We start from the raw sequence: 13,109 nt of genomic DNA on the forward strand, positions 1-13,109 counted from the left end.
GTTACCACAAACGGAAGACAGATGCATATACCGCGCGTCGTAACATTTCGCTCCTAACAAGGAAAAAAATTGAAAGGAGAATGTTTGAAATAAAACACGTACCCTCGGCGCCACTGGAACCCCCAGTCACCCGTTTTGGAGACCAACGCCTTATTTTTTAGGTCATGAGGGCAATGCCGTTTAGGTAGGCATATTCTATGAAGAACAGTACTGTTGGCTGCAAATTATGAGTTACCACAAACGGAAGAGAGATGCGTAGGCCAAGCGTCATGATATTTCACTCCTAACAAGGAAAAAAATTGAGAAGATAATGTTTTAATATAAAACACGTACCCTCGGCGCCACTGGAACCCCCAGTCACCCGTTGTGGAGACCAATGCCTTATTTTTTAGGCTACGTGGGCAATGCCGTAAAGTAGGCATATTTTATGAAGAACAATACTGTTGGCTGTAAATTATGAGTTACCACAAACGGAAGACAGATGCATATGCCAAGCGTCGTGATATTTCACTCCTAACAAGCAAAAAAGTTGAAAAGATAGTGTTTCAAATTAAAACACGTACCCTCGGCACCACTTGAACCCCCAGTCACCCGTTTTAGAGACCAGCGCCTTATTTGATAGGCTACGAGGGCAATGCTGTTGAGGTAGGCATATTCTATGAAGAACAATGCAGTTGGCTGCAAATTATGAGCTTCTACAAACGGAAGACAGATGCATATGCCAAGCGTCGTGATATTTCACTCCTAACAAGGAAAAAATTGAAAAGTTAATGTTTCAATTTAGAACACGTACCCTCGGCGCCACTGGAACCCCCAGTCACCCGTTTTGGAGAAGAATGCCTTATTGGCTAGGCTACGTGGGCAATGCCGTAAAAGAAGGCATATCCTTTGAAGAACAATTCTGTTGGCTGCAAATTAAGGGTTTCTACAAACGGAAGAGAGATGCATATGCCAAGCGTCGTGATATTTCACTACTAACCAGCAAAAAAAATGAAAAGATAATGTTTCAATATAAAACACGTACCCTCGGCGCCACTGGAACCCCCAGTCACCCGTTTTGGAGACCAAGGCCCTATTTGCTAGGCTACGAGGGCAATGCCGTTAAGGTAAGCATATTCTATGAAGAACAATACTGTTGGCTGCAAATTAAGAGCTTCTACAAACGGAAGAGAGATGCATATGTCAAGCGTCGTGACATTTCACTCCTAACAGGGAGAAAATTGAAAAGATAATGTTTCAATATAAAACACGTACCCTCGGCGCCACTGGAACCCCTAGTCACCCGTTTTGGAGACCAATGGCTCATTTGCTAGGCTACGAGGGCAATTTTCGTTTTAATTTTATTACCTTAATGACCCTTTGTGGGCTATTATATAAGGGGTGGGAGGTACAAAAATACAGGATGTGGCCCACTATAATATTTTAGAGGCAGAATACTCTTTACTTCATCCACGAAGGCAGATGAAGTGGTGATGGCAGCGACGTGGTGGGGAAGGCCGTTCCAGTCTCTAGCTGTACGATGGAAAAATGATGACGAGCATGTGACAGTGCGCGCGCTAGGCCGAGCAACATTTTGTGGGTGGCCTGTGGGCAGCGATATGCGTGAAGGTGGTACAATGTAAGGTGCGTGGCGAAGCGAGCTGGGGAAGAATTTATGGAATAATCATAAGCTCGCGATACGGTGACGGTGCGCTAGTGTGTCCTAAGCAGACTCTACTTTTAATGGTGATACGCTGATATGATATGAGTATGTCGAGTGAATGTATCTTACGGCGCGGTTCTGTGTGGATTCTAATGCGTTGCTGAGGTAAATCTGGCGAGGATGCCATATGAGTGATGCGTATTCGAGTTTTGGCCTAAGCAGTGTTTTATATGCTAGTGTAATAAGGCGATTTATTAAGAGGCACTGGGCACAGTCTGGTAGCGCTGGCAGTCGACAAACGCTGATCACGCGCACAGCCGCAACAAGAGCGCCTTCTTCGTCTTCCTCTTCACCACAATTGCCCCCGGGAGAGAAGAGGAGCCATCCTGGCGACTTACGGCGTAGGTAGGATGAGGGGGTCATAGTACGGCTTAAGTCGGTTGACATGAACCGTGTCACGCCCGCGATGCCTATGGTCGGGTGAAGGTGTCACAGGTTCTACAACATAGGTGACAGCGGAGGTACGGTCTATGACGCGGTAGGGGCCATCATAGCGTGCAAGGAGTTTGGTCGAAAGGCCAGGGCTGTGAGGCGGGACCCACAACCAAACAAGGGAACCAGTCGGGAAAACTGGTGTAAGCGCGTCACTGTCATGCCGCAGCTTTTGACGACCTTGAGCAGCGGTCGTAAGGGCTCGCGCGAGCTGCCTACAGTCCTCGGCGTATTTGGCTGCTTCAGACACAGGCGTGCATTCGGAAGCGTCGGGTCGGTATGGGAGCATTGTGTCCATAGTACACGAGGGCTCTCGTCCATACAGCAGAAAAAAGGGCGAAAAGCCAGTGGTAGCTTGTGTGGCCGTATTATAGGCATACGTGACGAACGGCAAAACAGTGTCCCAGTTACTGTGATCCGAGGCGACGTACATAGTCAACATGTCACCGACTGTGCGGTTGAACCTCTCTGTCAAGCCGTTCGTTTGCGGGTGGTAGGCTGTAGACTTGCGGTGAACGATGCTGCATGCAGCGAGAAGGGCTTGGATGACTTCGGACAAGAAGACACGGCCCCTGTCGCTGAGCAGTTCGCGTGGTGCGCCATGTCGAAGAACGAAGTTCCGCAAGATGAAGAACGCAACTTCGCGCGCAGAGGCTGCCGGGAGTGCGGCAGTCTCGGCGTAGCGCGTCAAGTGGTCGACACCTACAATTATCCATCGGTTACCCGAGGAACTGCAGGGAAGTGGCCCGTACAGGTCTATGCCGACGCGATCGAAGGGCCGAGCCGGGCAGGGCAGCGGCTGTAGCTCACCAGGTGGGCGCTGTGGAATTTTCCGCCGTTGGCACGCCGTGCAAGCGCGTACGTACTGGCGCACGAAGTGATACATGCCGTGCCAGTAGAAACGCTGCCTTAGGCGAGTATACGTTTTCAGAACACCGGCGTGACCATTATGAGGAGCAGCATGAAAATAAGCGCATATGTCAGAACGCATGTGTCGTGGTATCACCAGGAGCCATTTGCGACCATCAGGCAAATAATTTCTGCGGTAAAGAACGTTGTCGCGGACAGTAAAGTGAGCGGCTTGGCGACGAAGTGTTCGAGAAGAGGGTGTGGCGGATGGGTCGTGGAGGAAATTCAGCATAGTTGAAAGCAGGGGATCCTTACGCTGCTCGTCCGGCATATCAGCGACGTTGAAGGCTGACATGGATGCGAAGAGCGGAGACAATGAAACCACATCACAAGGTAGCGGCGATCGAGAAAGCGCATCGGCGTCAGAGTGCTTTCTGCCCGATCGGTAGACAACGCGGATATCATATTCTTGTAAGCGGAGTGCCCATCGCCCTAGGCGACCTGACGGATCCTTCAACGAGGACAGCCAGCAAAGTGAATGGTGGTCGGTGACAATGTCAAAAGGGCGACCATATAGGTATGGATGAAATTTGACGAGCGCCCAAATAATGGCCAAGCACTCCTTTTCTGTTACTGAGTAGTTGGCTTCTGCGTTCTTTAAGGTGCGGCTCGCATACGCGACGACGTACTCGTCATAGCCGTCTTTCCGTTGTGCGAGGATTGCACCAAGTCCGATACCGCTGGCGTCCGTATGTACCTCTGTAGGCGCTGTGGGATCGTAGTGTCGAAGAATCGGTGGCGAAGTAAGTAGGCGACGTAGTTGCTGGAAGGCTTCGTCACAGGAAGTTGACCACGCGGAGATGCCGTTAGGAGCGGTAAGCAAATTGGTCAGTGGTGCGATGATAGTCGCGAAATTGCGCACAAAACGCCGAAAGTAAGAGCAGAGCCCTATAAAGCTGCGGAGTGCCTTAAGAGTAGTGGGCGTCGGAAACTCTGCGACCGCGCGAAGCTTGGCTGGGTCAGGAAGCACGCCGTCCTTCGATACAACGTGACCCAATATTGTCAACTTGCGAGCAGCAAAACGGCACTTTTTTATGTTAAGTTGGAGACCAGCAGAGGTGAGGCAGGTGAGTATCTCACGCAAGCGAACGAGGTGCGTCGGGAAATCTGGCGAAAACACCACGATGTCATCAAGGTAGCACAGACATGTTTTCCACTTGAAGTTGCGAAGGATGGTGTCCATCATGCGCTCGAAAGTAGCGGGCGCGTTGCAGAGCCCGAATGGCATTACGGTAAATTCGTACAAGCCATCGGGCGTGATGAAAGCTGTCTTCTCACAGTCATCATCTGCAATGGGCACTTGCCAATAGCCGGAGCGAAGATCCAAAGATGAGAAGTACTCCGCGCCTTGCAAGGAGTCGAGGGCGTCATCAATCCGAGGCAGCGGATAGACATCTTTACGAGTGATCTTATTGAGTCGACGGTAATCCACACAGAAGCGTATTGACCCGTCCTTCTTGCGTACTAATACTACAGGAGACGCCCAAGGACTGTGGGAAGGGCGAATGACGCCACGGTGCAGCATGTCGTCGACCTGCTCGTTAATGATCTTTCGCTCGGCTGCCGATACGCGGTATGGTCGTTGGCGTAAAGGAGGATGGGAACCAGTGTGTACGCTGTGAGTGACGGTTGCCGTACGTCCCAGAGATAGTTGGTCACAGTCAAACGACGAGCGAAAATTCTGAAGAAGCGCGAAGACTTGCTGGCGATATGGAGGCGGCAGATCGGCGTCTACGACAGATTCAAGAACGTCTGACGACGATGACGACAACGATGATGATGATGATGCGCATGGCACGGGAGAAGTGAGGGCGTCGAGTTCATAACAGGCCGTGTCGTCGGTAACATCGAGAATGTGAAGCGGGTCAAGGGGCTGAACACGACCGAGTGATTCGCCGCGCAGTAACGTCACATGGTAGTGAGACGGGTTACACACAAGCATGGAGGATAATCCAGACGCAGTGGTGAGGACGGCAAATGGGAGAGGTAGGGCCTTGCGACGGAGAAAAATCGGCGACGGTGTAAAAAGCACTGTAGCGTCTGGCGCGGTAGAGCAAGAGACGGGCACAAGCGCACACATGTCGGGTGGTATGTCCGTATCGGACACAATAGTGAGCTTGGAGGCTTTCTGTTCAGAAGGGTCAGGCAGTGGGGCATCGGCAAGCGGGAAAAGCGCTACTTCGGCCCGGGCACAGTCGATGATGGCACGATGATGAGACAAGAAGTCCCAGCCGAGGATAATGTCATGTGAACATGATGACAACACGAGAAATTCAACAACATAGACAATGCCGTCGATGACCACCCTGGCAGTACATTGAGCGAGCGGGGCTATATGCTGCGCAGTCGCGGTGCTTAGAAGCATACCAGACAACGGCGTTGTGACCTTATGGAGGCTGCGACAAAGCTTTGCGTCGATAACAGAAACTGCAGCCCCAGTATCAATAAGCGCAATTGCGGCGGTTCCTTCGACCAAAATGTCCAATAAATTGCGTGGCGACTGTGCAGGCCTTGTAGAAGTCGCGAAGCTTGCAGTTCGTGCCTGCGGAACTGCAGCAACTAGTTTCCCTCGCTAGGTGACTGGCGGCGACGCAAGGGGGAAAGTGAGCGACGACGTGGTGATGGCGAACGATGGGTGCCGACAGGGCGTCGAGGAGGCGGCGAAAACTCGTGGTCGGGAAGAGCCGCATGCCCGGTGGTGTCATGGGAATAGGCATATCCAGGCGGTGCGATAGTAGCGTTACCAGGTGGCATGCGACGATGGCAGAAGCGCGCAACGGGGCCGGCGACACCGCAAGCGAAGCATATGGGTCGGTTGTCGCGTGTGCGCCAAGGGGTCTGAACTGGGCGTCGAGATGGAACGGGAGGCGACGCGGGAGGAGGTGCAGCTTGAAGTCGCATTGGCGCCGGAAACGAGAACGTCGGCGGCGCAGGTCGCCCGGCGACTTCGGCATAGGTCAGAGGTGCAGCCACGGGAGGGCAAGGGTGGGCGAAAGGTAAAGACCCAGCAAGTTCCTCGCGAATGGCCCGCCTAATGGGAGCAGCCAGAGATGTCTCAGGCTGGGGAGGTCCATCATTGAGAGGCAGCATGGACAATTGGCGTGCCACCTCCTCACGAATGAAATCCTTAATCTCAAGAGAGAGCGATGCTGCTGGCGTGGTGTTCGAGCGAAGCGTGAGGCCCGAGAGAGAGTCGCCAGGTGCGAGAGCGCTGCGCGCAAGGACCCTTTGTCGACGCAGCTCATCGAAGCTCTGGCAAAGAGTGACGACAGCTGCCACAGAAGTAGGGTTCCGCGCCAGGAGCATTTGAAATGCGTCGTCCTCGATGCCCTTGAGGATGTGCTTCACCTTGTGCGCCTTCTTCGTCTTCCTCTTCACCACACTAGTAGTTTTACCTGTTGAGGAGCGTTGCGGAGATTGCGTTTCAGAAATCCCAAGGTTTCGTTGGCAGATGATATGGTGTTAGTTATATGCTAGCACCTCTTTAAATAATGCGTGATCGTAATGGTTAGGTACCTAATAGAGTTTACAGTGTCGATTGGGATGTCAATAATTGTGTAGAGAAAGTCATGCCGATTACGGCTGCGGGAAATTGACATAGATTTACATTTATTATTGTTTAGTACCATTAACCATTGATCAAGCCAGGCTGTAATATTGTTCAGGTCATATTGAAGATAAATGCAGTCATTACTATTAGTGATATTTCGATAGACAACGCAATCATCAGCAAACATACGAATCTGACAGGAAACATGCAATGGAAGATCGTTAATGTATACTAGGAACAGGAGGGGACCTAAGATTGAACCTTGGGGTACACCTGATGTTACGGTAAGAAATTCTGAGGTAGTTTTGTTAACACTGACGGACTGTGATCGGTTACTAAGAAATTCTTTTATCCATGCTAGGACATTGGGGTGGAAGTTCAAGCGAGAAAGTCTTAATAATAAGCGTTGATGAGCTACTTTATCAAACGCCTTTGCAAAGTCAAGAAAAATTATATCGGTCACAGTGTTAGTGTCGAGATTGGAGTGTAGGTCATGAAGAAATGTAGCTAATTGAGTGTCACATGACAGCCCTTTACGGAAGCCATGTTGCGACGGATGAAAAAAGTTATTACTGTCTAGGAAATTCATTACGTGTGAGTATATGACGTGTTCCATTATTTTGCAAGGGATACTAGTTATGAATATTGGACGATGATTTAAGGGTGAATTACGGTTACCTGATTTGTAGACTGGAACGACCTTGCTCTTTTTCCACTCGTTAGGAAGCGTGCCTGATGATAGTGATTGGGAATACAGCACGGCTAAATACATGGCAGAGATGCGCTTCGTGTTTTTTAAAAGCTTTGGCGTGACGTCGTCAACACCAGCCGATGAAGGTAATTCATGATTATCAATAAGTGCAGATATTCCATCTGGTGAAAAAATAATATCCTGCATTGGAGCCATGACAGCAACAGTGAAGACAGGAAGAGGCACATGTGGTTCGGTAGTGAACATGGATGAAAATGCATTGTTAAACAGTTTCGCACAGCCTATATCAGGTAAGATTTCACCATCTTTCGAAATTCGGACACCAGGGGATGACTGGGGATTGATAACCTGCCAAACGTTTTTGGGGTTACTGCTGAGCATGCGGGGTAGGTCAGAATGAAAAAATGAGTGCTTATCAGGTAGGCGCGTTCAGATACATAGTATTTTTCCCAGGAGCTAGGGCTTGGCCTCAGTTTAGCGAAGCGAATTAGACGTTTCTTTTTGTTTTCCAGTTCCTTTAGTGCGTTAGTGAACCATGGTTTATTGCTATTAGAGCGAAGTAAGATAGTTGGTATAAACTGCGCAACAAGGTTAGTCATCTTTTTTGAAAGAGTAACTAGTTTTCTTGTTTTGAGCGATTTTCAAAACCTAATTCAAATGATTGATAGAATGCGATTAGTTCGCTGTTTGTGGAGGTATAATTCCCTTTTCCATACAGGCGGATTGTTTTCTGATCTGAACGACGTACTATAGGTGAAAATGAGAAAACAGCGTGGATTACTTTGTGATCACTTATTTCGCGTAGGTCGCTAATGGAGGACATGCTTTCAGGATGAGTGGTTAGTATGAGGTCTAATATGTTAGCCGAGACATGAGTTGCACGTGTTGGCTCTGTTATCATCTGGGAGAGGTTGAAATTAAGGCAGATATCTTAGAATACTCTAGCTCCTGTCGTGCTAGTAACTGTGCTAGAATAATTTGACCAATTGATATGTGGGTAATTGAAATCCCCAAAGAGCAAGATGCAAGCGTTCGGGAATGTTTTGGTTAATTGGTTCAAGGTGTTATACAGATGGCGGGGGAAGTCAGGATTAGCGTTGGGGGGACAAGAACAGACGCCAAGAAGTAGCAGCTGCGGATTAGCACGAATGATAAGCCACACAACTTGTAGGTAAGTGGCCACATTACCTGTGGAGCACATGAGATGTGTTGTACTGCGATAAGAACGCCACCGCCCCGAGTACCCTGCCTATCTTTACGTAAAACATCGAAATTCGGTAGTTCGCTCAGAACTTCACCGTCAGTTATATCATTGGTGAGCCTTGTTTCAGTTAGTATAAGTAAGTCACATCCAGATGAAGATACTAGATCTGATACTTGTTGTCTTTTCGGAAGAAAGCTTCTTATGTTAGTAAAAATAACAGAGATTGAAAAAGGTTCTCGGGGGACAGGCAGAGCACGGCAGGACGAATGCTGGTGACAACGCGATAGCTATAGTTTATTGTATTGTATCTAAAATGTAGCGTTTTGAACCTATGAATAATGTTTTAAAGCGAAGAGAAAAAGGAACTGATTGGCTTCGTGCAAAAGCGACAAGATGTTTTCGCGCATTCTGTACCGGCTTAGAAAAATCCTCACCCATGCTGTATGAAGTGTTTTTAAGCTTGCGGCCATTCGACAGGGATGCGGCTTACGACCAGGGATGTATCGACCAAGGCGATGAGCTCGTTCGATTTCCCTTGGCTCTAGAGAAACATTTAACCAATCAGAACACAGCCGAATGACCAGTTCTTCTGACTGAGCAAATGATACAGATTTCTTAGTGTCGGTAATGCCACAAAAGGTCAAGTTATTGTGCCGAGAGCGATTACCGGCATCATCAACGCGAGCTTCAAGATTACAAACCCAATGAACCGTCTCAGCGGTGTCGGTTTGCATGGTTCCGAGCTGCTGCCTCAAGGGCTCAATTTGCTGGCAGTTTGCTTCAACGCTTGTTAAACGTCTACTGAGTTCGACCAAGGCGTCATTAGTTGCCAGCACCTGATGTTTAAGATCCTGGATTTCCGAGAGAAGTTTAGATTGCCCAGAAGATAGTTTCTTTAGCTCCTCTAAGACTAACGCTGTATGGGGTCCCGGATTGAGCTCAATATCGCCTGATAGCAGCAACAGGAAACGCACAACAGCAAAGAACTCACACGCCATAGAAAACAAACACTGGGGGCTCGGCAGCTGTACCAAGAAGTAATTGCTCGTCCTTTTAGCAAATAAACTGCGTGGTGAACGAACCTGCATGGCGAAGAGCAGCGGGTTAGTGGACATGCTAGAGGCACAGCCGCTTAGCCCACGAAACGAGTCGCACAGATGCGGAGGATTTATAGCTGCCGTGAAGGCGGCTGTCGATGACGATGGTGCTTGATTGGCTTGACCGAGATCCAGGAACAGCGAGGGCGATGCCGATTGTGTAGTTCCGTTGATAGTAGATGCACGAAGATGCGTCGTAATTGCCACCGGGTCATCGTTTGCGTGGGGCCATGATGCGCACGCAACTGGCATGCACGAAGGAAAGGGGACGGCCGGAAGAAGCGTCAGGATGATTGCCTCGGTAAACACCTGCATGGCGAAGAGCAGCGGGTTAGTGGACATGCAGAGGCACAGCCGCTGAGCCCACCCCCGATGCCGTTAAAGTAGGCAAATTCTATAAAGAACTATACTGTTGGCTGAAAATAAGAGTTTCTACAAACTGAAGAGAGATGCATATGCCAAGCGTCCTGATATTTCACTGCTAACAAGCAAAAAAATTTAAAAGATAATGTTTCAATTTAAAATACGTACCCTGGGCGCCACTGGAACCCTCAATCACCCGTTTTGGAGACCAACGCCTTATTTTTTAGGCCGCGAGGGCAATGGCGTTGAGGTAGGCATATTCTATGAAGAACTATACTGGTAGCTGCAAATTATGAGTTACCACAAATGGAAGACAGATGCATATACCACGCGTCGTGACACTTCACTCCTAACAAGGAAAAAAATTGAAAGGATAATGTTTCCAATTAAAACACGTACCCTCGGCGCCACTGGAACCCCCAGTCACCCGTTTTGGAGAACAACGCCTTATTCGTTAGGCTACGAGGGCAATGCCGTTGAGGTAGACATATTCTGTGAAGACCTATGCGGTTGGCTGCACACTATGCGTTTCTACAAACGGAACACAAATTCATATGCCAAGCGTCATGACATTTCACTCCTAACAAAAAAAAAATTGAAAGGATAATGTTTCAAAATAAAACACGTACCCTCAGCTCCACTATAACCCTCAATCACACGTTTAGGAGATAAACGCGTTATTCGTTAGGCCACGAGGGCAACGCACAGATTGCGCACACACATACAAGCAAATGCAGAAGGTGCAGTTGTCCCACGTATAAATTCCAGTGCCGCGTGAGATGTGCTTTTTCCTTGTCATGAAAGGCCTGGTAAACAGTGATCAGACATTTATCAGCTTCGTTTGTAATGTACAAAGTCTCAAATATTTTTTAGCTTGCTTTGCGAAGCTACGCATGACGCGGGTGCCCATAAAGTCAGGTTTGCAAGAGCACCGCATGTTATGATTTGCCAAATGTCTACCCCCTGCCAACGACTTAACAGCTTGCACTGGTCTCTCAATCTTTCATTGACGCATTGGCTGGTTTAGCTCACATATTTTCCATATGAAAGGGGCATCTTGTACACCACACCCGATCTGCACTTCTCGAAACATGTAGTGTTCTTTGTTGTGCAGTCTGCCTTGGCAGCACTATTCATGATATTATACCATAGCTACCAGGAGGCAAGAAAACTACCGGATACCGCATTTCCTAGCCACTTTCTTGAGGAGGTGGGTCAGATCATGAATGTATGGCACAAGCACAAGCCATGCCTTTTCGATTTCAAGCTCATTGTGGCATGTCTGGCTCCCTCAATTCATTCCTTTAATTAAACTTACTGCTATAGAAGCCAACGATTCTGCAGGAAAGCCAGCATTGTGCAGGCGTAGCAATCGGAGCTGAAGGCTGCATATAATCTGATAGTCACAAAGCTTTTTGGAAGTAGTGAGCGTGCAGTTTTTTGCAATGCCCCTTTTCACAATCTTGGAATGGGCTAAATTGTAGCTAGGAACTGGCTTTTGTACTGTGGATGGTATCATTAGCACACCTGACCATCATGAAAATGATACTGATATCAACTGAAGGCATGGAACTCTTCAGGGAACGCATACGTGCATTTGAACCTTTTGCCACAAGATTCAAAAGCACCAAGCACTTTGTTCACAAGCTCTTTAGAATGACCAGGCGACACATCCTTTAGCATAACTCAGTAATCGTCAACTTGTCTGAAAATATGCAAAATCTTAGCGGTGCATGCTGTGTCAAGGCATGCTGAAATATGTTTGTCACAAAATAATGAGAACCGATCACTTAATCAGAAGCAATACATGATTTCATACAAATTCCCTCCTTTCGAAGGACCGGGCTGTGATCTCAAGCGACAGCTGTAGAGCACAACGAAAATCGTTAAAATTCCGTAAAGTTGTTAATGTTAAAACCATTACAGTTTTGAAAGGCAAGTCCAGAGCCATTGATGATTTCACCGACAGCGCAGAAATGTTGGCTTTGCTGAATACAATGAAAAATATGTACTACATCAGTGCAAAAGATGTAACATCACAGCGAAACTGAATACCGATCGTTATACTGAAAAGCTCGGTATTCTTAAGTTCATAGAACTGAAATATTTTTTACATAGAGAATACAATTAGTCAGCAGACGATTTCTGAAATATCTGTTAATGTGGTGTTCGTAGTAACGAGCATTCACTGTGCATTGTTGACTCCGAATAGATACAGTTCGGCATCAAGAAAAGTCATCCTCATGTTTGTTACTTGAGGATGCTTAAAGCTCGATAATGCTTTAGTTTGAACTGTGATAATGAATTAGTTTGAAATGTGAAACTTGTCATCAGCACAAAAAGGAGCTTGTGAAAAGGCACAAATACTGCGGAGCAGAAGAACTGAACTTCAGACCTTTTAATGAATGAAGGTGTGGTTTTTCTCGGTGCAAGGGCCAGGTATGGCCAAAGAGCGCCATGCAAGTGTTAATGATTTTGCAGTGGAGTGATGGGTTCTATGGAGTTGATGTGACGTGGCTGTAAAGGGGCCTAAAATATAGTCGCTGTAAAAGGCGTAAAATGTAATTGTAATAAACTTATGGCGATGATAAATGACGCGTCCTATGAGCATTGAGGTGCGTTTCAAAATAATGATACTATATTAAACATTGCATGAGTTTCTAAAATTAACTAGAGCATCAAGGCCTCGTTAGAGCCCTTGCGGCACAAGGGCCTGGAGGCATGTGCTATATAAAACAACTATCACAGTGGCATCCTCTGGAAAGAGGATGCGCTACGAGTTTAATGGTCTTATTACATGTAGCACAACATCATTTAAAAAGTTGAGGACTGTCTTGGTGTCAAAAAGTGGTTCCTTACCGAGAAACATAGCCGGGTGTAGAGGGATGTTATAATGGTAAGCAAGCGGAAAATGTTTCTGTCTCTCCGTTGCGGCTTCCCGACACTCCAGGAGCACGTGGAGGACGGTAAGCCTCTCACCGCATCTACCACAGGTTGGAGGAGCGAACATATTGTTTAACTGCGCGAGCAAACGAACCACAAAGACAGCGAGGGACAAGGATGGGCGCAGACTTGCAACTGAAATTAATTCCACAAGGTACACATATAAGTACACACCCGACATACACCACTGCGCGTGC

At 47.8% G+C, this 13,109-nt stretch overlaps 1 protein-coding gene across 1 annotated transcript in view; it reads right to left on the reverse strand.

Moving 5' to 3' along the window:
• Positions 1–13,109, reverse strand: part of LOC135909884 (uncharacterized) — a 234,741-nt gene that overhangs the window by 164,489 nt on the left and 57,143 nt on the right. The window contains exon 4 of the mRNA XM_070529808.1: positions 9,592–9,915. Within this exon, the coding sequence (XP_070385909.1) occupies positions 9,592–9,915 (324 nt within the window). The remainder of the gene's footprint in view (positions 1–9,591; positions 9,916–13,109) is intronic.

Source organism: Dermacentor albipictus, unplaced genomic scaffold (assembly GCF_038994185.2).
Source record: "Dermacentor albipictus isolate Rhodes 1998 colony unplaced genomic scaffold, USDA_Dalb.pri_finalv2 scaffold_31, whole genome shotgun sequence".
NCBI lineage: Eukaryota > Metazoa > Arthropoda > Arachnida > Ixodida > Ixodidae > Dermacentor > Dermacentor albipictus.